This window comes from Typopeltis vanoorti, chromosome 10 (assembly GCF_054136105.1).
Source record: "Typopeltis vanoorti isolate ZY-2024b chromosome 10, IOZ_Tvanoo_1.0, whole genome shotgun sequence".
Classification (NCBI taxonomy): Eukaryota; Metazoa; Arthropoda; class Arachnida; order Uropygi; family Thelyphonidae; genus Typopeltis; species Typopeltis vanoorti.
Window position 1 is genome coordinate 95,388,632 of NC_143558.1, and position 25,704 is coordinate 95,414,335.

The 25,704-nt window shown below is 35.0% G+C and overlaps 1 protein-coding gene across 4 annotated transcripts in view; it reads left to right on the top strand.

Moving 5' to 3' along the window:
• LOC150102608 (signal-induced proliferation-associated 1-like protein 2) overlaps positions 1 to 25,704 on the top strand; it is a 485,410-nt gene that overhangs the window by 217,596 nt on the left and 242,110 nt on the right. For all 4 annotated transcript variants that reach the window (XM_090398858.1, XM_090398862.1, XM_090398859.1 and 1 more), the window contains one exon: positions 18,298 to 18,404. In XM_090398858.1, coding sequence (XP_090254984.1) covers positions 18,298 to 18,404 — 107 coding nt within the window. The remainder of the gene's footprint in view (positions 1 to 18,297; positions 18,405 to 25,704) is intronic.

Here is a 25,704-nt window from a genome sequence, read left to right on the forward strand (position 1 = left end):
TGACTGTTCTGTTGCTTCATATAGAGCATTTTTGTTTTGTGTTTTTCTCCTGTGTGAACTCAAGAAGGAATAAAAGTTTTCTAGTAGGCCAAGAGACTAATGTTAGATCTTGAATGATGACTCTATCTAGAATAGAACTGCTCCATTCAAGATTTAACAATAAGAACAATATCAAGCAAAAGCACACTTGTACTCTTGGCAAAACAGACATAATATGTGAAGATGCTGATATTAACTTTGCTTAAAAAGGAATTAAAATATAAAGGAGGAGGTTGAATCCTTAATTAAAATGAAATCGAAGAAGGAAATAAATATTAAATTGTACTATGTTTAAAGTTATTGTCTAATATAGATGGAATCTTAATTTGTCAAAAACATCAATGTTAAAATATGCCATGTATAAAGTCGTGTATCATTGTGCGAACGAAAGTTCAAAGGTTGCAGTTTGACCACCAAAGATGACATAACGAACAATGAGTAGGCATTCGTGGAAGGCGCAAGAAATTTGCATTCCCCGAAAAAAGTGATGCGCTTATAGCAAGGAGGTGAAGTCACTCGGAGACAGCAAATGGGAGAGTGTCGTAGACAAGTTTGGAGTGCGGAAAGAGGGCGCTATAATGGAGTTTAAAATGGATTCACATTGTTGAGAGGGATCTCCTTTTTTAGCTTCCTTTTACGTTTTTCTCCTGGTTCCTGTGGTGTTCCCTGGTCACGTGTGCCCTCCCCATGGGTCTCCTGCTCGAAGTTCCCGAGCGGATCAGCATGCCTGAGACAAGATGTGTGAAGTCGGCAAAGCGGCAGCATGTTTCCCGATGCTGAGCGATGCGAATCGAAGAAAATATAGCACGAGATGACGGCAGTGTTTGAGTTTTAGACCATCGGTGCAGATCTAACTGATGAGAAAGCAGCAAAGGATTCCTTTGAAGATAAATCGTGTTAGAAACGGCAACGCAAAAAGTTCATAAGCCCAGGAGAAACAAGTGGCGAATTCGGGACGAGCACGTGGTGGCAATCCATCGTACAGGTACAACCTATAACAAAGAGCAGACGGCAGGATCAAGGAATCATCTAACAAGGTGGTAATGTACAAATCTTCCTTTTTATTTATGTGTTATCTATTGTGACGAAGGTGTAAATTGGACAGAGTTTAGAAAAGAAGAAAGAGAAAATCTTGAGACAATTTCCTGTGTTATGTTAGTCGAATTGGACTGGTAGTCTACGTTCATAAGTTGTCTAGACCAAGTTTAATGTGTATGGGTCGTTAGTAGCAGTATCTAGTTTAATGCCGACATCCATGTTTGTAATATAGATGAACATAAGATTCTCATGGGTGTGTTTGAATAGCCTGTCTGTTTGATTATTATTACCCTGCTTTACTTGTATTTTAGTATTAACCTTGGTTTGCTTGATTACCATTTGTTGTTTAAATTGTGATGTTCTTAGATAAATAATAAATATGTTTTCCCATGTATACCTTAGTTTGTCTGAGTAAGAGATTGAATTTTACCACTCACGAAAATATTGAACCTATGTTTTAGAGGAAAAAAGGAGAATTTAAGATTGTCAAGGCCATGACTGTATACTGAGAACTCAATCTACCTAACTACTTAATCTATATAAGGTATTACTTGAATTCTGGGAAAGTTTCTTTGGATAAGAATTTCTATCCTAGAGTTCTGACTGGCGCAGCATTAACAAATAAATTTCGTCAGAGCTCGAAGAGAGAAACAGCCCCAGAAAGTCAGTCTAGAAGCTAGATCTCAGTAGGCGCAAGGAGAACAATAGAGGTAAAATATATAGGGAAACAACGACGTAACACTAAGGTTCCAGAAGTTTTGTCTACATAGGACTATCTTTTGGTTTATGTGATTGTAAAGAAGTTGTGTAGCCATAGTGTTTTTCTTATTTTGATTTGGAGAAAATACATTGATGTTTGCATCTACATGCAGCTAGATTTAGGACTTTAGTTACAGTGTTCTCTTTTTATTTTGAATTTAAGAGTTTTAACCACTCGGAATGTTTGTGTGAGTGAGGGAAGTAAAAATATACACATACTTCCCCACCCACACACACACATCCATATTTCCTTCAATCAATAGATAAATATAAGCCTGACAGAGATAAGACTTCAACATCTCTGAAATCAGACAACCCTACCAAGCCAAAACAATAGGAAAATTTCTAGTGTAAGACTGTGGTGGGTTTCAGCATCATATTGATAGCAAGTTTCTTCTGCAGGAAACACATTTCAAACCAGTTATGATCCAACCTTAAGACATTTTACTGTTTTTGTAAGGACAGAACTAGATGGCCCTTCTCATGGTGGAGTAGCTATCCTAGTGGGGAGTCATACTCCTTTCCAAAATGTCCAGCTTAATACTGCTCTGGAAGCAGTTGCAGCTTGCATAACTTGATGTTCCATTTATTTGCCACTGGTGTTAGTGATTTAAATGAAATTGAATTCGCTAATCTTTTATTGCAACTGCCTCAGCCCATACCACTCATGGGTGATTGTAATGAACATATCCAGTGGTGAGCTATAAGGGGCTCATGTGAACCCTTTTTAAAGTTCTTGATGTTCCATTTATTTGCCACTGGTGTTAGTGATTTAAATGAAATTGAATTCGCTAATCTTTTATTGCAACTGCCTCAGCCCATACCACTCATGGGTGATTGTAATGAACATATCCAGTGGTGAGCTATAAGGGGCTCATGTGAACCCAAAAACTTTTGTTATTTTTTCAAAAAAAAAAAAAAAAAAAAAAAAAAAAAATTTTTTTTTGAAACATTAAGCAACAAACTCGTACGGTAACCTAACAAAAATTGGTCTATTTGGCAGTGTATAGATTATTTGGAGTTATTGTTTCAACTCCTCTATAATGAATGCACCCAAGTTTGAAAATAAAATAAGCACATGTGCTATTTTTACCCTTCTCCTTTTTTTTTTTTTTTTTTTTTTTGCTCGACGATGCGAGCCCTTTGTTAAAATTTTCATAGCTCACCCCTGGACATATATCACTCTTTGGGGTAGTGTCAACACAAGTAGATGAGGTTGTATCATTGAGTGCATGCTTCACTACCATGGCCTTACCATTCCTAATAACAGTCAGTACCTTTTTCCAAATGCCTACCCATTCATATCCTGTAATAAATCTTACAATCTGCTCTCCTGACATCTTTCCGCTGCTCATCCCAAATGAGTAGTGGAAGTAATAATTGGAGTAATAATTTTTCTGTTATTTTCACTGTCTTCACAGGAACTACATTCTCCTACATGGATGCCTGTGTGGACATCCATGTAGGATAAAGTATGCCAGGTTGACTGGCATACCATACTTTATCTCATCTTGCAAAATTTAATGCTGAAGCAGTCAGTCATTGATTGTATTGTCTATGTGGCAACAGCTGTAATTCCGAAAACATCATCTCGATTTTCATTCTACCCAAAGACTGTGGCGGAATCCAGAGTATCGAGCAACCAAAAAAGATGTAGACAGAGGATGCGGTATATTTCATAGGTACCTTACCACATCACATCTAATAGCCTTTAAATGTGCTTGGGCCGAAGCACGTTATGTTGAGACATTAGTCAATAACAGTCTTGGATCAGTTTATATCATTGATTTATCTAACAACCAGTGCAAAAATTATATGGGATAAAATATGGGAAATGAAAAGCAGATATACAATGCACTGTCTTATCTACCTTGGAAAGTAATAGATGTGCTGTTTGCTGATCTTAAAGCTGTGTTGCAGACACTTTGGGAGATAACTTTGCTAGAATCTCAGCAACAGCTTCTTATCCTCCTGAATTTTTTAATATTGAAAGATTAACAAGAGAAAAGAAATATCTGCTAAACTTTTCTACCAATGTGCCAGAGCTATACAGTCAGCCTTTCATTAAGGAGGAAATAACAAAGAGCATTTCTACTGTCATGATGTTGTAGGTCCTAATGACATCCACTATGAGATGATAAAACATCTTCCATTGATCTCCTTCTCTTACTGTGCTGCAAAAGACTCAAGAAGAGGACTTACCAGATTGTTTGCATAAGTCAGTTTTCAATAGACTGAAAACATTCCAAAACCTGGAAAGGAATCTAACACGAGCAAACAATTATCAACCTATTGCTCTGATCAGCTGTCTTTGTAAATTAGAAAAGTGGTAAATGCATGGCTACTCTGGGATTTTAGAAAGCAATAAGCCTCTTTTGAACACAGTGTGGCTTTTACAGTCGATGAACATTGGACCATTTAGTCTGTTTACAAGCATGCATAAGAGATGCTTTCCTCAAATGATGGTTTCAGTCTTCTTTGACTTGGGAAAAGCATATGACACAGCCTGGAGATATGGCATATTAAAAGACTTCTTTAATTTTGGTCTGAAGGAGACACCTTTTTTATACATTCTTTACACACATTCATCAAATTAAGGTCAAATGCAAAAACACATTGAATCTCCTTCACTCTTTTTGCTATCAGAGTTAATTCATTCACTGAACAGCTTCCTCCCAAAGTAAATAATGCTGTTTATGTTGATGACTTCACAATTTACTGTCACTCCTACACCATGAAGATAATAAAAAAAAGAGACACAGTTAATAAACAGTTAACTGTGTCTCTTCATAAGTTTCTTAGTAATGGTTTTTGGCAGATAAAACTGTCTGTGTACACTTCTGCTGAAAACATATCCTTTACTCAGATCCTGATTTAAGAATAGGACGAAGTTTTATTCAAGTAGCACCAGAGGCCAAGTTCTTAGGCCTCTGGGTGCTACTTATCAGACAGCCTACATTCTTTATACATTTTCATCAACTTAAAGACAAGTGCAGAAACACATTGAATCTCCTTCACATTCTATTCTCTGTTGAAATAGAATGCTGATCGATGTTCCTTGTCCATCATGCACTTGTATGGTCAGTTGATTATAGCTCATAGGTTTACAGTTCTGTAAGGGAGAGAATGCTCCAATGATTCAATTCCTTTCATCATCAGGGTGAATAGCTACTGGTGCTTTTTGCATATAACCCACTCAGTCTTTATGTTGAAGAAAATGAACCTGATCTAATGCTTAGACAAACACAGTTGTCTCTTATCTGTGTCCTAAAAATAAAGTTTCTTCCAGATCATCCTATGTAGACTAGTATATTTTCTGTGTTGGGCAGCTCATCAGACTATAATATGTCTCCTAGATATGTGTGTTAGGGATTATGGAAGCTACTGGCATGAATGTTGACAACATTACCTGCACCAAACATAATATTCCTCCATAGCAAGTTTTCATTTCATCCTGTAACCTCTCACTTTTTCTACAACAGAACTCTCCCACTCCATCTGTCTACCTTCAGTTGTTCAATGCACACAGAGTAGCCCACTCTGATTTCTTGCCAATCTATGCTGTCAGTTCAAGATCCGACACCTCTGTTGGTTGTGCTGCTGTGTTTTCTTACATTATTTTCTCCCTCCAGATCTCACTTAATTGCAGTAATTATACAGTAGAGATGTATGCCACTCAACTTGTGCATATACATATATAAAAAAGAACTAGAAGATGTGTCATTTATTCAGACTCATTGAATACTTTGCAGGCATCTCATCTGTTGTGCATAATCTACATCCAGTGCTTTATGAGGTTTTACAACTGATCTATAAAATGAAGATCCTTAATTTTGATGTTCTATTGGATCATTGGAATTAAAGAAAATGAGAATTGCAGATACAGCTACTAGATCAACTTATTCTTTTTCCATATACTGTTTGACAGTCCCATATATACACAGACTTCAGACAGCTTATAAGATTAAAGCTAATTACCCAATGGCAGTCTTCATAGCAGGAAGCACTGACAAATAAATTGCAAGAGAACCTGTCACAATTTTTTTGCACATTCTTATTTATTAAGGGCTGGGCTGATGACCTACTTTAGTGGTGAAAAATGCAGCATGTGTTTCACAATTTGACACAAGAGGAACAGAATTTTTACTAATCCAGCTGAGCCACTACTAATCCACTCAGGCAGATGTTATCAGACTTGGACAAATTGCATAACTTTTAAATTTTTTACAAAGAATTATTTATTTAAGCACATTTGAGTGTAAAATCTATGTTTGTGTAGATACTGAACTATTTAATTTACAATTTTTAAATTTGCTTTTAGTACAGTACATATTATTTACTAATTCATTACTTTATTACTATTTATTATTACTTTCTGTGCTGCTGTAACATTTTCTTTGGTGCAGTATGACCTTGGCTGTTCTTGCACCAATAAAACATTAATCAATCAAAAGCATTCCTCCTCATAGCATATTCTAGCAAATTATGTTTAAATGGAAAAAGAATTATCTGCTATCTAATCATGATCCCTGTTGCATTACCATTAGAGTCGGCTTTGTGTCTTATGTAACAGTTAGCTGGCCTATGAAACTGCCTTGTTGTGCTCCTCCAGTAGAGGTGGCTGCAATGAATGATAGCCAGGAACCCTTACTTATTGGCCAAACATGTCCATATTCATTTCAGGCCTCCAATAATCATGAGATATTTCCCCCTTATGAAGGTTATCACTAGTAAGTCTAGTTGGTATTTCTTTCAAGCTTTCTAATAAAAGCATATCTTTCTAATAAGAGATATGCTTTTATTAGAAATGCTTGCTGTTTTGCCAGAACTCTTTTAGTGGGAGCCTTTTCCTTGCTCATTTGATTTTGATGATGTCTTTTGGTTGGAATGACCTAAATTTGAATCCTATTTAGTTCTTGAAGAACTTTTTATAAGGTTCCCCCCACATTTAGTGGCGAGTCAGCTGGTCTCGTATGAAGTGGGATTTTCATCCATGAAACTTAGGTTTTTCATCCAAAAAAGCATGTAAACTTGCTAGAAGAGTGCACACAATTTACAGACATAATAGACTGTTCTCATTGCTTCATTTGCTTAGGCTTTAATTCAAAAAAAAAAAAAAAGCCAGTCAACACAAGCCATGCCACAGGAAGACTGTTGATTGGCAAAAGGCTGTATATTGCACTTTTCATCATCATGATGGTAAGGGACAGTTCCTGTCTCTATGGAGAGTTCCCTCTTCCGGTCATATTTCCAGCTTTCCTGTTTAGTAGCTTATAATCTCTTCCGATTGATCTACACACCTCCTCTAAGAATGTATATATTGGCAGTCTTCTCCTTCTTTTCCCAGGTATCTTACCTTGTTATAAGTTTATAACCCATTTGTTATGTCTCCAAAGAATTTCATCTTTTTTTTCAATGATTGCTTTCTTCAGTACTCAACTCTGTTTTATTTCATTCAAGACTTCTTCATTAGTTTTTCTTTCTCTCCATTTTATTCCTGGCAGTACTCTCCAATAGAACACTTCAAATTTTTCAATTCTTTTCCGGTCTTCTTCTTTTATAGTCTCCTAGTCTCATAACCACCTTTTGAAATTAAATGCTTTTATAAATCTTTTTCTGTATGTCTTTACTTATCTTGCCCGGTAATAAATGATCTCTTTTCTTTAATTCTTTTGTCATAGCACTTCTTTTTTGGATTTCCAACTCATATTTTCCATCTTCTTGAATAGTTCTTCCAAGATATATGAATGATTTTACTTATTCAATATTCTTACCTCTAATCACTATTTTATCGATCTTATTTTTGTCTTTTAACCTGCCACCATTATTTTAGTTATTGCTGTATTTAAGTCCATAATCAGATTAAAACATCATCCATCATAAATAATAGCTGTTTTAAATCCTGTTAATCCTCTAATACAGCTATATCATCAGCAAACTAAACAGAGGAAAACTCACGTAAAAAATTTATTATTACTTCAATGTCGTAGGCATCTCCAGTACAGGATTAGAGAATGGCAAATAAACAACAGACAATTCTAAAAAACTCCACCTTAGTAGCTAATGTAAGATAACTAAACATAGTCAATAATTTCTGACTCAAAAAAAAATGTATGTATGTGTATCATCATCAAATTCCTTATATATACCCTCACGGGATGTATAGGATAATTACGATAGTACTACATGAAAAAGTTACACCATTACTAACTCTGATCAACGATTTTCCTCCAAATTAATCTGTTATCTGCCAAGACTCCAACATTGTCAGATCTTATATTTCTGTCTTTTAAGGCACTTTTTTACTGTATCAATCCACTTACATCTTGTCCTTCCTCTGGGTCTTTTCACTCCACTAATCATTCTCAGAACTCTTATATCTGTGATCTCCAGTCTTTGATCAAGTATTTCTAACCCACCTTTCAGATCCATAAGTTAAAATTGGTTTGAACACTGTCGTGTATACAGCTAATTTAGTGTTTTGACTAATTTCTTTCTTATTCCATATAAATTTATTCAGCTCTCTCCCTACCATATCAGCTTTACTAATTCTGTTGTCTACTTCCATATTTAATTTGCCATCTTCACGAAAAATTGTGCCTAAATAGCTTAAATGTTTCACTTGTTCTATAGGTTTAGAACTTGGTTATTTAACTTGATTATTCACTTGTATTTTTAATTTATGATATAACCAAGTGAAAAACTTGCAACAGCTATCTATCTCTAATCCCGAGTATTTTTAATAATAAGGTATGACACCTTTTGGCAACTGGTATATGTAAATATGACTTCACCATTACTTCCATTTCAGTATCACCACTTCTGGGTCTGGCTCCCACTGATGAGACCTCAGTGAAGGTAGAAACCAGTCTGGATAGTGACCCTTCCCTTAATGCATAGCATTATACATTTCCCAAGATGTGCTTTGCATTATGGGATACTGAGGCAAGTGATGAGAACTTATACCACCTTTGCCAAGTTGTCCCAGTCCTGAAAGATACTTCAGGCGCAAACTTTGTTTTGCTTACACTTGGATAATGGATTAAACCAAGTATATATAATTTTTTGGTATCTTTAATTTATTTATATCTTACAGGATGATATGTCTCAGAATTGCATGCTTTTTGTATTCTACATGCAACTCTTAAAACATTTTAAAACATCTCTTTGATTCCCATGGAATGCTAACAACAGTTTCCACGGCCTTCTGACCAATGTACAGAGAGAGAGAGAGAGAGAGCATTAGAACAGATGGAGGATTATCTAATGCTAATCTGTTATTAAATCCAAATATAAAATAATCAGGCTTAGATACTAAATCTGTTATAAAAATTGCATAAACATTAATTGTAATAGCAACTGTCATTTTTACTGCATAGGTTTAAGGGAAAGTCAGTTCAAGAAAGTACTGAAAGAGGAAAAAGTGCAGAAATGGAAAGTTAGCATATGTAAATTTGACTACCAAAGCATAAAACAGCCTGCATTTCTTGTTTTACTGTATGGACATTCCTGTGCTAACCAGCACTCGGCAGATGGGTCATTCAGCCCTTATATGATTACTAGTATGTCTGTATGTATGAATAAATCAAGAAACTAAAATTCTTGATTTCTTCAACTAATTGCTTCTTTAAAAATTCAAAAATGCAGAATTGGACAATTCCATTTTAAAGTTGTGGTACAAACATAAACTAATCAAACTATTGATGAGCTCAGTAAACAGGCAATCAGCAGAAATTGGAAATAGTGAATTTTATTCAGGAACCACATGGAAATATGTTTGAGATAATTCAGATCTCACACAAAATTCATGTGGAATTCAATGATAAGGACATTGCGGTTGTGCACCAACTCCATTATTCACAAAATAACAAGCCAGAATATGTAATTGTTAAATTTGATCTAAGGCAACAACAGACAAATGACTGGAAGGTTACAAGAACATAAGATATAAAATAAGTGCTAGTGATGTGGTGATGTTAATCATCGTTTCAGAGATGGTAAAGACATATTTAAATGAACACTTGACTAAACGTGAAGGGCATGTTCATCTTTTGTGGAGGGTAACCAGAAGAAGATTATGTTACATAGAAGAATATAAAGACTAAACTGTATCTTTTCATGATATTTGCTGTTGCTTCAGAGATACTTGTGATATATGAAATTGGGATTCACCATACAGGTTCAGGGTTCCTAGGGAAAGGCTCGATGCATTTAATCTTTCTTGAAGTGAAGCCATTCTGTAGCAAGATGTTTTGGATGGTATCAAGTTCTAATTGGAGATCCTCAGGATTGGAGTAGACAACAATGGGCTCTATTAAATAAGAATTTGTTGACACTCATGTTTTGAGATGGATGATGGACTGAATCTTGTATGAATGGAAATTCATACAAGATACATACATTGGAAATACTCTAGATGGAGTAGCAAAGGAGGATGTCCAGGAAGGCTAATTTTTCATCCTTTTCTTTCTCCATCATGAAGTTTATGTTATGGGTGAAGGTTGTCACTCTTGGTTAGGAGGGTAGTGATTCTAAAGGTTTTCAAGCTAAATGGCAAAAGCATCATCTACATAGCATACCCAAAAAGAATGTTGAAATTGTATTCAGGAGGATGAGTCTTCAAGGTGTTCCTGAGAAATTATCTGATGCAGGACGAAGGAGATTTTCTATAGCAGTTCCTTTGATTATTGGCAAAGTTGGTTTCTGCAGACGAAGTAGCCTATGTGGAGGGAACTCCTGAGATAATAGCTGGAGAATAGGCTAGCAAGAGTTACACTGGTGAATAGGGACTGTATGTGAAAACTGATCACGATATCCATAGCTTGCAGGGATGTGCTTCATCTTGTGAATGTGAAGTACAGGCGCTAGTACATTGATGATGGCCTGCTCATTTTTGGCTAGAATATTTGCATTATTGTGAATATGTGTTTTTTTATAATCATTGTAAATTCTATCCTTTGTTCAATGATGTTCCTTAAGGTAAAAAATGTGATGTACAGTACTCTCTCCTGTTCTAAAACCAACTTGCTCATGTCTTAATATCTTTTCTATTTCATTTTTAATCGTATTTATCAAAATTTTACAGAAAAATTTTGGAAGTGCTACTACAGCGATTAATTCTCCTATTTTAGTTGTTTTAAGCATTGCTCTTCCTTTCCATTTTTCATCTTTTCTAATGCATTCATTATTTCATTTTTAGATATTGATTCAAATGTAATATTTAAATCTATGCATATAGGAAGTTCTTCCATTAGTGAACTTCTAATCATGTCAGTTATATTACTTTCTACATTTCACTCTATCTAGTAGACAAGCTTAGATGTTGAATATTATTCATAACTTATTTTAACAGTACAACACCAAATAAACTAAAGTATAATAAAAGATGTTAATTAACTGGCATATATTTTTCTGGATTTCAAACCAGCATCTTCAATGAGTAAGTGAAACAATTCAAATTGCAATGGATAAACGATCTAAAGTCCCATTTTGGCACCCTCTAATGTTGTAATGAAATAGTATTATGAAGGAACCATTAGTTTATATGGGAATAGTGATGAATGAAGTGGAGGTGACTAGTCTATTACAGAACCTTAATGTGAACACATCTGTGGGATTGGATGGTATACCGGCACGGGTCTTGCCTGAAGCGGCTAAAGAATTATCAGTGCCCTTGACCATGTTGTTTAATCTGAGTCTCAGGTCTGGTTTAGTCCCGAAGGTGTGGAAAGAGGGGAAAATAGTTTCACTGCATAAAGGCGGATCCAAGACTACTGTTGCAAATTACCGACCGATCAGCATATCAGGAGTCGTTGTCAAGGTCTTGGAGAAAGTAATCAAGGGAAAAATACAGGAATGGATTGATGAAAATGAGATACTGTACAGGGGACAGCATGGTTTTGTGAAGGGTAGATCATGCTTCAGTAACTTGCTCAAGTTTTATAACAAGGTGACATCTGAACTGGATAAGGGAAATGGGTTTACAGTGATACTGCTGGACCTGGCAAAGGCATTTGACAGGATACCACATGGAATACTAATCCGTAAACTACAACATATGGGAATGGATATAGGGTTGGTGAGATGGATAGGTGGTTGGTTGATGGAGAAATATCAAAGAGTAGTTTATTCAGGAGTAGAGTCCAAAAGACGGCCTGTGACTAGTGGTGTGCCGCAGGGTTCTGTTCTTGGATCACTGCTGTTTAATCTGTTCATTAACGATATAGGGAAGGATCTAAGTGGAACAATTCATTTGTTCGCTGATGATGCAAAGTTGGGTAGGGCAATAGTGAATGCAGAAGATGTCAAAGTCTTACAGGATGACTTAGATAGATTGGAGTTCTGGGCTAAGGAGAATGGATGTCAATTTAATGTGACAAAATGTAAGGTTATGCATTTTGGGGTGAAAAGATTAGCAGCAGTATACCACATTGGTGGAACTGTACTCCAAGAGATTGATGAGGCCAGGGACTTGGGAGTGTTGGTGGATAGAGAGATGAAGTTTAGGGGGCACATTGCAAAAGTAGCTAAATCAGCTCATCAACTCACTTGGTTGTTGAAAAATACCTTGACGAACAGAGACAAGCAAGTTATTGTACCTCTGTACTGAGCCTTGATAAGACCTTATCTCGACTACTGTGCCCAGATTTGGTTACCTCGGTTCCTTCTTGATGGGGAGGAGGTGGAGAGGATCCAGAGGCGAGTGACTAAGATGATAACAGGTCTATGGAATGAACCATATGAGAACAGGTTGAAGATTTGTGGGTTGCAGAAACTAGTTGATAGGCAGAAAAGGGGAGATATGATTGAGACATTCAAATTGCTAAAGGGATTCTATAGGATTAATTCAGAGGATATTTTTGAGATAAGGACTGGTGGTGGGAGAACTAGGGGACACCTATGGAAGCTGGGAAAGAGTGTGGTTAGCAGGGGTGTTAGAGCTGGGTTCTTTACTTTTAGAGTGGTAAATGAGTGGAACAAGCTGCCAGAGTCTGTTGTGGGTACTATGACGGTGAACGAGTTCAAGGCAAGGTATGATAGATACTGTGAGAATGTAATCGCATAGTTGTGTGGACATGATGTTTAGGGCCTCCCTCGATGAGTCTAAGGACTCCTGGAGTCGCCCGAAATAATAATAATAATAATTACAGCTGTGTAGGAGTTGATCTTAAGATAAGTCTCCAAATTTTTGGCAAATTAATGCATCCATACTTATTCACCTGTCTTTCAGATGGTTCCTTATCTTTTTCCATTTATAGAAAGCCAACACGCACGAGGAGGATATCTACATAAACAATCACATTATCATCCAGTCCAACAGCATGGTATTCTAAAAACACTTTCACACAGAGCTAGGGTTATTTGTTCTAATGATGTAGCTCTTTCCACCAAACTTAAAAATCTTCACCATACTTTCTTGGCCAATGGGCTATTGCTCCTACAAAATAGATAAAATACTACATGACCCTCTTATTTCCCTCCTGTTCAAACACACAAGAGCAAAACACCACTATTCGTATGTCCAAGGTACATCTAAAAAGATAGCGAAAACTAATAAAATATAACCTTTGTACCACATCAAATCACATGTTAAATTAGCAACTCCGATTCACTCTCCTAAGGATAAACTCCATCCCCTGGCATATCCCTGAGTATATGAAGTTGTGACTGTGACTTGGCCTACTATGGACAGACAGGAAGATCTGTTAACACTTGCCTTGGAGAACATAAAATACATTTGCTACCATTATTATAGCAAGTCTGGACCGGTAGACCACACTTTGGATACCCATCTTCACCCAGGATTAGATGAATGAAAACCAATACTCTTTATACAAGTCATTACAAATCAGAAAGATTATTTTTAGTCAGCTATGGCTATGAAGCATTCTCGTAACCTGAACAAGTATGGGTGCATTTTATTAACTGTTATCTTAAGATCAATCCCCCACATAGCTGTAATACTTCTTATTTTATTATATTTTTTATTTTTTTCATTAGAGGGCACCAAAATAGGACTTTAGCCCTATTACAATTTGAATTGTTTCACTGTAGCATGTAATGTGCTCTGAAGATAGGCTGGTTTGAAATCCAGCAAAATATAAGCCAGTTAATAAACATCTTTTTTTAAATTTAGTTGGTTTAGTGTTGTAATACCATTAAAAATAAGTTATGAATACATTTAAATCCCATCAGTCTTTCCATCTTCTGAACAGTCTTATTTTCTTCAGCCATATTTTCCTTGTCATTTCATATATTCCTGATTCATTCTAATGCAGCAGCTTTTTTTGTGCTTATTCTGACATGTTGTCCACATAATTTCTTTCATATGCTCTTTCAGATCTTTTAACTAATTTGTATTTTTCTCTGTGATTTAACATTCACAAACATTTTAATTTTATGCCTTTCTTCTAGGAGTGGCTATTTTAATTGATGATAAATGGAAAAATAGAATACAAAAATATATCTTTCCAAATGATCAAATTATAAAAGTTAAATTCGAAATAAATAGAAGCTACTTAAATATTATAGAAGTCTCTGACCCTGAAAGAAGGTAGAAAAGAGGATTTTGAACAGTTTTATGAGGAACTACAAAAACAGTTAAATATGATTTAATAAAAAAGACCATATATTAATAGCAGGAGACCTTAATGCTAGTGTTGGAAATCATCTAATCCCCAATGTGCATAAATAATAATGATCAAGAACTATTACTTTTGCATTTTGAATAATTTTAAAATAACTAATACTATTTTTTGAAATAAGAAAATAAATAAATATACTTGGAATGTTCAAGAGGTATACAAAATCTGTAATTGATTATATCATTACTAATCATAAACTATTACCATATATAAACATATACATGTAGTTAACTACATGCATAAATATTAACTACATGTGGTTAATATTTGTATTTGAGATCATAATTTACTAGTTTCCAAAATAAAAATATTAACAAAATGGAGGGGGAAAAAGTATATAAAATATTACTATTACAAGAAGAAAGCATTAAAATGTTATATTGATCAGATTACCTGATCAATATAACATTTTGTTTTATTGGTTTAATCCTTTATCCAAGTATAAGCAAACAGGTTTGCGTCTGAACTATTTTCAGAACTGGGGCAACTCGTATAAAGAAGCTGACTTTACATCACTTGCCTTAGTATCCCATAATGCAAAGCACATCTCCTTGTGACATGTAATACTATGCATAATGGGAAGGGTCACTCCCAGACCAGTTTCGACCTTTATTGAGTTCTCATCAGTGGGAGTCAGACCCAGAGGTGATACTATGGTTGAAGTAATGCAGATGTCATATTTTCATATACGAGTAGCCAAAAGGTGTCACACCTTATTATTAAAATACTATGGATTAGAGAAAGTTGTTGGAAGTTTTGCATAATGCATAGCATTATGTGTCTGAAAGGAGATGTGATTTGCATTGTGGAATACTAAGGCAAGTGATGTGAAGTCATTAGCTTCTTTATACGAGTTGTCCCCAGTCCTGAAAATAGTTCAGGTGCAAACTTGTTTGCTTACACTTGGATAAAGCATTAAACAAAATATGTAATTTCTTGGTATATTTGATTTATAGTATAACCAAGTGGAAAAACTTCCAAGAAGAAGACCTGATCAATATTTACCAGATTACTGAAAGAAGTCAAAGTTAATGAGGATATAGTACAATGGAAAACTTTAATAAAGACAATTCATAAGTCAACCTCTGAAGTACTTGGAGAGAAAAAAAAAATATTAAAAGATAAACATTAAAAATTTGGAATAAAGTTATAGAAAATCCAGTAAAAGAAAAACAATATGTGAATCAGCATACAGATCATTCCTTCAAAAACAAAGGAAACATGAAATATACAGAAACAAAAGAAATATAGTTACAAATAGTAAAGAAAGATAATCAAGATTCTTGGGATAGACTTATTAATAAAATGTAGGATGGTGTACATGGCATACATGGAATATCCTACCAAAGATTAAGGAGATGAAGTAATGAAGAAAGGGATATAGGACATTTGAATATAATACAAGAGAAACAATCGATGTAATGTAAGAATTTATGGCATGACCCAGATTTATTAATTGAAATCACTACATATAGAACTGCTTAATTGGAAGGACTAAAAGAAGCAATAAAGGTATCAAAAGATAGAAAGTCAGTTAGATTAGACGGTAAATATAGAACTTTCAAAGCATAGCAGAGAATATTTACTTCAGAGATAATTTAAGTTAATAAATAAATGTTAGAGGAAGTGTGAAGCTCCATCAGATTCATCAAAAGCTAAGGTTATATCTGTATTTAAGAACAAAGATAGATCATGTGATGGCTAAAGCCACCAATTTTGCACTTTTTATACACGTCCTACTCTCGATTTTCAGGAGTCCATGAAATGGCAGAGTGGCGCCCAGTATTGCTGTTGCTCATTTAGCATCACCCAGGGGGCATCTGCAGCTTAAGGATTGCTACAGATGCAAGCAGCTCTGTCATGTAAACAGAATGGGAGATGAAAGATATGTATTGTAAATGTTTCAGACAAAAATTGGCAGGAAAAATATAGAGAATGACCAGTATATAGGTGGTTGGTATGGGTTTGGAATGCTTCAGAAGATCAAAATGGAATTGGCTGATTATATTAGATACCTGACCAATAAAATAGACAATTTTGGAAGAAGTGTTGCCTTCATGTGTTAGACATAATATCTTGTTCACTCACAAAGATATATATATATATATATATATATATATACCAGAAAATAATGATGATTGAATCTACATAAGAGCAAAATAAATTATTATTATTATTATGCGACACCTCCAGGGAGTTCAAAGACTCATCGAGGGAGAGCATTTTTTCTCTCATAAATTTGTCTCTGCAACTCAATTCACTAACTACAACGAAACCGCCAACAGCAACCTCCCACCACCATCACCAACACTAGTATTTTCACACACAATCACAAACATCCATGTCCACGGCAGGATTCGAACCAGCAGCCTTTTGGCTGGAGAGCAGATTCGCTAACTACTTTGCCATCTAGACTGTCAAATTAATTATGCAATTAAATAATAATTAAATAAATTGTGCAGTTTATTAAGCTACTTCTCTTTTGTTGTATCCAAACCAACTAACCATCTTACAGCAAAAAATAAAAAAAGTAATCATTATGATAGAACACAAGCACTACAATCAAGGGACTAGTGGAAACAATTCAACATTGTAATTTTTTTAAAAAAAAAAAGGGGGGGGTGGATAGTATTCTTGCATAGCCTTTTGGGATTAATATATAGCTAAACTGGATGATTAGACTGAAGTTAGACTCAAAATAACTGTCTTCCAAATTATGGGTAACTTAATATAGTCATATTTGTTGCGATTAGAGATGTTTCATTGCTGGTGAAGACTAAAAAAAAAAAAATAGTCTCCCTATAGGTTTGTAACAGTTTCAAGATAGTGCAGCTGTGTTTTCTTCTTTCTTACAGACTAAGAATTGGACCTGTTTGAAAGCTTCAATTCTTAGCCTCTGAATTAGTGATAGTGATTTACCAACTGTTTAACATGTTTGTGTGAATTGCTATCCATGCTCTTAGTTACTGGATGAAAGGAAGATATAGATTTCTGAACTGAATGTGCAAAGAGAGAGAGAGAGAGAGATTGTCAACGAACAATCCTTCTCTGGGTTGTTAAAAAGAAATGTTATGTAAGAGGGAAAAAAAGTATGCCAGTAAGCAAATGCCATGCCATGAGAAACTTAAGTATTTTAAAAATTAAAGAGTGACAAGAAATTCTTGGTTTAATCCTTTATCCAAGTGTAAGCAAACAGTTTGCACATGAAGTAACTTCATGACTGGGCTACTGGTCTTCACTTCATTTGCCATAGTATCCTATAATGTAAAGCATATATCCTTATGGACATGTATAATGTTATGTATTATGGGAAGGGCCACTAAGTATTTTTTATCAAGTATTAAGTATTTTACAAATTAGTGAAAAAATATGGTTATATTACCTTGAGGTTTAATGCAATTTCATTTTTTCTTCCATTTTTTAAAATAAGGTTTATAAGTTTGAGGGTTTTTTTTATAAGTCCTAAATAAAGAGTTCAAATTTTATGTGATTCAGATGAATTCTCTTCTGTGATACATATAGAAAATTTTTGTTATATCAGTTTAAATGGGGGAAAAAAATTACTCTTTGACCTTCAGCTCACAATAAAAGAAGCAGTGTTAACAATTCTTGATGCCAAATAATGTTTTATTTCCTGTGGACAGTTTTATATCTCCCTTTCATTTGATGTTTTGCATCAACATCATAATAACAATGAATAATAATAATTTTGGATATAATAAAAAATTTTGAATTCATGCTTTTGTGGCAAAGTTCTTGTTATAACATTTCATTGTTGAATAAAGTTTATATATGTTTATTTGTTTTTATTTTCTAGTACAACTGTCAGCCGCTCAAAAGAAGTTTCCGTGTTTGGACCACTGATACCAGAAGGGGCCACTTTTCCAAAATCAAAAGGATTTGCAGATTTCCTTCTTGCCAAAGGTATTTAGAATAATCAGGTGTATTTTTTTTTTTTTTTTAATTTTACAGTATGTTGCTACACTTGACTCTCATTATGTCAAACACAGACCTCTGGAATTGTTTGATATAGTATAGTTTGCTAGAGTGAGTTTATTTTAGAATAATATTGTGACTTTAGAATAATTTTGAGACTTCAGTTGTGACCTCTTCTGTAATTTATTATAACAGGGTTTGGTATAGTGAGAAGCATCTGTACTGTTTAAATATAGATTTAAAAAGTACAGAAACATCTCTACTTTTTAAATAGACATTAAAAGTTGTAACCCTGAAAACTAAATTAACACAACTTTTATTTACATAGCAAGTTTTGATATATAAATTAGCTTAAATGGAGAAGCATAACTTTTTGATGCCAAGTTAGTTTTAGATCTCCCTTTTATTTGGTGTATTGCATCATAATAATGAAGTAATATAACTTGATTATCAGATAGTGTGGTATAATATTAGCCATTTCATTTTCCCCAAAAAATCGGTGTATCTTTTATTAATTTATGAACAAAATATATTAAAACATAATTAGAACAGAACATCTGAAATCAGCTGTGGCTGACATCAATAAAAGATGGACACACAATTAAAAAATAATAATCAGTAGACTAGGGGAATTCAAAAGAGAATATTCTTCCATGGCTGAAGAGGTTTGTGCTAGAACGTTATGTACACTCAACAGCATTGGTTTTCATGAAAAGGCTGTTGTGCACATGCCAGACATTACTTCAACCATTCTTCTGATTCAGCTTATATGGTATGGAGCTCATTGTAATTGGACAGATTTTTGGAAAGCTATGATATAGAATGACAGTGCATCTATACATGATATACTCTTCAAATCAGGCACATGTTTGGGTATGGCCATCAGGAAGATATTATGTTTGTCATTCTATTTGTGAAGTGTATAATGGAATGGGAATGCTTCTCTTGGTTTAGAATAGGATCCTTTGTCATGCTGCTCAGAAGAATGAGCACCAAATATTATATCGCCCTACACTAGACAATTTTGTGTTTCTTGAACTGTATCGCTTCTATAGAAATGCTGCAATTCAGCATGCACTGATAATGCATTATGTCCTGTTTCAAAGATAGCAACTTGGTTTGATGAAATGGAAGTGTTGAGGTCAGCACAGAGTTCAGTTATTAATCCTGAATGTTCTGTTTTATTTTAGAGTACATGTGGGAAGAGTTAGTCTTGGTTAATGATGAGCAACTCGACAATAGAAAATGACCTGCCATTTTCATGAAGGAAGGCCAAGTTACTCCATGTATGTTTTTAACATTTAGTGGAAAGTCTGTTTAGGAGAGAGGTAACCACTTAGCAAACCAGTTTGAAGAAATGAATGTTGCCCACTTTTTAACTTTAATTCAGATGTTCAATTTGTCCTTCCTACTGAAAACTGACACTGGATGATTTGTGAATGGTATGTAAGAAAAACAGTATATTATATATGCAGTGGAATTTTCTTGTGAATATATGCAAAATCACTACTCTTCTGATGGAATTTTATTAACGATGCTTATGGGTAGAAGTTTATCAAACAGTTGGTAATTATGTTGGAGTGCAAGTTTAAGTTCAAACAGACTAATAAAAAAAAAAAAAGCTATCACCCCTTCCCCCACCACCACCCAACCGAAACTTTTGTTACAGGTGTGTATGCAAGATAAAAGCTAGTGAAACTTTTTTTTTTTAAATAAGTCTTCAAAATTAGATATTTCTTTAATGTCTTCCAAACTCTTCAGAGGCTTCATTTAAGGAGTATTAATGGAAAGGAAATCAAACTTGCAGAAGAACTGGAAAAGTATTTTGTGGTTATAATTGGCATTACAGAGATAAAGAAGACAGAACAGATGAGATCTTGCTACACTATAATTCAGAGCATCTAGTCAGAAGGTCAAATTGCAGATTATTGGAGTAGAGCTCTTATAGTTCCTACCTATAAAAAAAGAGAATAAAGCTGAAGGTGAGAATTACAGAAGAATTTCTTTGCTAATGTTTCAGATAGGATTTATGAAAGCATACTTGAAAAGAGCTTGAGAAAGATTGTGGAAGAGACACTAGAGAAGAACAAGCTGGGTTCAGGCCAAAAAGAGGTTTTCAAGATCAGAATTTTTACTTTACGACAAATGCATCTCTATGGAGTCCAGAGACTCATCACGGGAGACTCAAATCAACCATCATACACACAAATCCTATCAATCCTCTCTTTGAATCCATTCATTCACTGTCAGGGAACTGACAACCAATTCTGGCAATCTATTCCATCACATGCCACTCTCCACACAAAAAAAATCGAGTCCACACATCCCTACTAGCCCCTAGTTCTCGTGCAAATTGATGCAAGCGAAAAATTTCACTTGCATCAATTTTTATAAAACCCCTTTAATATCTTAAAAGTTTCTATCATGTCCCCTCTTTTCTGCCTATCAACTAAATTTTGTAACCCACAAACCTTCAACCTATGCTCGTAGTTGAGAAATAATAGGAACACGACAAGAATCTGTACATCTAAAAAAAAAGTTTTTCAAAACACTAAGTTACATATGGTAAATGGAACATTTTACAGAGCAATACATAACCTATATTTTAGTTGTAAGTCAGCAGTTAGAAGGAAATTCAGGAAGAATTTGATGTAAGAAGTTTGATGTAAAATCAGGCATAAGATAATCAGGCACACTCTCTCCTCTTATTCATAATTTATATGTGCTGTATTATGAAAGAAATTGGCATTAAATCTGATATTAGAATCGGAGATATCAAATTTTGCTTTATGCAGATGATGTACTCCTAACCACTTCCACTGCAAGTCTCCACTCATGAAAACCAGTAACAAAAAGACCATAACTATGAAAATAGGCAGGAACAAAGAAAACTTCGGCTGTATTCTGAATGAAGATCCTAGAATAAGAGGAGAGAGTGTGCACCTGATTATCTTATGCCTGATTTTACATCAAACTTCTTACATCAATGTTGCTATAGAATAAGTAAAATATTTATGTTTAGTTTTTAGTGAAGATGATAACTTAAATTTGAAAGTAGATGAGAGAATAAGCAAAGCTAGTATAGTTGGGAGCTAATTAAATAAATTTATATGGAATAAGAGAGAAATTAGCAAAACCATCAACCTAGCAGTATACAAGACTGTTCAAATGAGTTTTAAGTTATGGATCTGAGAGTTAGGTTAGAAATAAAGCAGTAGATCAAAGGCCACAGATATGAGAGTCTGAGAAAAATTAGAGTAGTAAATAGATTGCATCAGTGGAAGAATCATATTAAAAATGAAGATATTAGAAAGGAACTTGACATTGTTAGCATTCAAGAATGTGTGAGCAGAGGTAATTTAAGGTGGTATGGCTACTTAATTAGAGTAGGTGAGGAAGGATTCACAAAACAGGTGTTTAATGCCAAGGTAGCATGAAAGAAACCCCTAACACCATCTAGGTGGATTTATTCAGTCAGAAGTGCCTCAGAAGCATGAAATGTTAAATACAACAGTATTGGAGTGCTGACAAGTAATAGACTAAGTTGGAGGAAATTTGTTGCTAGGAGATTAATAATAATGTATACTTAATTATACAGGTCTGTCATAATAGCTTGAACACTCCTTGAGGATACATATCAAGAAATTGATGATGATATAATTGAGTACAATATTATATGCTTCCTTCTTTCTAACTGAATATTTCTTGGTAACTGATTAGCAAACAATAGTTTGAGTAAAAAGAAACTAAAGTGTCAAATGTTATAATATGTGGCATCACCAATGTATTACCCTTATTACAGTTATATAATATACTCTTAATATTGCAGCATTTCACCTTTTAGATGGTTACATCACTATTTATCATACCTGATTAGTATGTCATTTTCGACAACAAAATTAATGTAAAACTAACACTGGATTTATTTGTCTAAGATTCGATATTACTAGTTACTGACTAGTTTCGCCATGTGAACTAGTGGCTTCGACTGGGTTTGGATGAACACACAAATATAAACAACAAGCTTTGAATATGAATCAATACGTCACTAAAAAAATACCGAATGTATAGGAACTGTTACAAAAATACAATAGAAACATGTGGAGCTGGCGCATACTCAGTCATTTCAGCAGGTGCTTCCGATAGCAAAGAAATTGAACTGTGATGGGTTTAGAGATCTAATGAGTGATTTCCAAATGCCATACACAATCATTCCTTGGCTTCTGTTTAGGGTACCTTGTGAGTGAATTACCACTAGCCTCTTTTATGCTGTGGGATTTGTAGTCGTCTTCTATGTATGGCATGGAGCTCTTATTTCTACTAAACTTCTTGAAGTTTGTCCTATAATTAAGGCCACAAGAACATGGGATGTAAACTCCAGGATGTTTGTTGAAAGAGCTATGGTCCTTGGGTGAGAGTAACAGATTTCATACTGTCATGATTGGTGTGAAGGCTATTCTGATGTCATGAGATTTCAGGAGATTAGCAATTTTTTGTGAAAATTCACCAACAAAAGGGATAGAAATTGATGTTTTGTAATGAATGTCATGGATTTGTTGTAGAGAGGGATTAGAGAGTAATATTCTTTTATTCTTTTTGCTATTTTTTTTTAGGATATCTGTTGTCAATCAATAGTTGGAGAATAGAATGTAATTCTTCTGTTAATGTTCTTTCATCTCTTATGATAGAGATCCTCTTTTTCAGCATATGTACACTGCCCAATTTTTTGTGAAATATTGTGTAATGAGGAGAAATATAAGCAACTCAAGTTCTAATGCAGGGGTCTTCAACACATGGCCCACGGGCCACAGGTGGCCTGCTGAGCTCTTTGCCGTGGCCCGCCGGCCATTTTGGAAAAAATACTACTTAACATTAAAAAGCGATTAAATAAAAAATAATTTCAATGAAGCCAGTGTGCCACTAAGCTATACTGCGGTATTTAGAATTGTAAGATGCTTTCTAGATTCACAAGGAACACTGTGCATTTAATACTTTACATAAAATCCTATAAAAATAAATATTAATAGACATGCTTCTTCAGCCATCTTCCAGCACCAAGCGGTACTAAGTACTGTACTAATGTCGCAGGTAGATGGCTGAAGCAGTAGTTCATTCGAGTGTGCTGTCTAGTGCCTTCCAGATACATCTTGAAGGTTCTTGATACTTCGTTATTTTCATATAAATACAAGAGGATCTCATTCACAGTCAGTCAGTCGTGAACAGTGTGATATTCTTGTATAAGCTCACACAGGTTCGTCATGTCATCCATAGCCTATTGTGGTTTTATATTGCCAGATTTTTTTCATTGGTGTGAGACATATTCCGTGGATAATAACCATTACACGGCCATTTTGGATCATTTTTTGGGTTCACCTACCACCACTATGGCATCTATGAGTAAAAAGCGTAAATCAAGCGATTCTTGTCAGGTTTTTAATGAAAAGTGGACCAATTCGTACTTTTTTGTGCCGATTGACAATAAGCAAGTGTTTAATTTGTCGTGAAGTGTCAGTATCAAAAGAATACAATATAAAACAACACTATGAGACAAAGCATGTGTCCAATTTTGATCACCTTCAAGGACAGCTTCGTGTGGACAAAGTGAACCATCTTGAAATTGATTTAAAATGCCAGCAGGTTATGTTTTAAAAGGCAGAGGGGAAGAGAGCGCAGCGTGTGTCAAAGTAAGTTATGTAATAGCTGAAAAAAAAATTGCTAAAAAATCAAAAGCCTTCTTGGATGGCAAGTTTGTGAAAGATTGTCTCATCACTGCTGGGAATATTCTGTGTCCAAATAATAAGGAAGTGTTTAAAAAAACCGGGTTTGTCTGGGGTAACTGTAGCACGAAGTGTCGAAGAACTTGCCAATGACATTGAAGGAACTTTAAAAAAAAACGGTCATCCGAATTTACATCATATTCATATTTCTTGCTTTAGAGGAGAGCACAGATGTGAAGGATACAGCACAACTGGCTATCTTTGTCTGTGGCATTGATCAACAATTCAATGTGACAGAAGAACTGCTAGTGCTCGTACCTATGAAGGGAATGACGAAAGGCACTGATATTGTTGAAGCCGCCAAGAAAACGTTCCAGCATTTCGACATAGCTTAACCAACCTCGAGGGTGTGGTAACTGATGGCGCCCCTGCTATGGTGGGAAAGAATGAAGGGTTTGTTGTGCTGCTACAGAAAGAACTGGAACTAGAAGGAAAAGATTTTGTCCATTACCTCTGTTTAATCCACCATTAGAATTTGTGTGTGAAAAGTATTGGATCTGAGAATGTCATGAAGGTTATTGTGACTATCGTCAACATTATTAGGGCAAGAGGATTGAATCGTCATCAATTCCAAGAGTTTTTGACCCAAGAATGCAAGGCAGATCATGGCAATGTGGTTTATTATAGTGATGTGCATTGGTTGAGCAGAGGAAAGGTTCTTAAAAGAGTCTTTGACTTATGGAGCGAAATACAGCAGTTCATGCAAACCAAGGGGAATCCGATTGCAGAATTTAACAATCCGAAGTGGATGACAGACTTTGCCTTTGTGACCGACATCTCGTTGCATATGAATGACCTAAATACGCGGATACAATCCAAAGATCAACTGGTGCACACTCTGTTTGATCACATCAAAGCTTTTGTGGCCAAGCTCAAACTTTGGGAGGCACAACTCGCAAAACAAGACTTAACTGATTTTCAGCTTTTCACTGAGTCCAACTGTTCGTCTCTTGATGAATAACGCTACAAAGTTAGCTGTGTTGCGAAGCGAGTTCGAAGAGAGATTTAGTGATTTTCTTAACCAAGTTTTCTTTAGATTTATTTTCAATGCCATTCAGTCAATGCTGCCGAAATGCCAGGCTCAGTACAAATGGAGCTGCTTGAACTCCAAAACAACTCTTCTTTGAGAGAAAAATTATTCAGTGTGCCCTTGCTTACATTTTACAAAGACTACATTTCTGAGAACGCATTCCTTATCTTCGCAAGCATACTTTGAAGATTTGCGCTTTGTAAGGAAGCACATACTTATGTGAGCAGTTCTTCTCCAGAATAAAGCATGTGAAGTTCAAGACAAGAACTGAGATTACGGACCAACATTCCGAGAATACTCTGTGCATAGCGACTTCCAACACTGACAAGCTGGTTAAGGAAAAGCATCGCCAAGTTGCCCATTGACATTGTAAAAAATGAATGTTTTCTTCATTAAATTATCTTTTTTCAAGTATTGATTGTATTTACTTATCATGAACCCAACTCCTACCTGTGCTCTTAAAGCTGAGTTTGTTTATTTT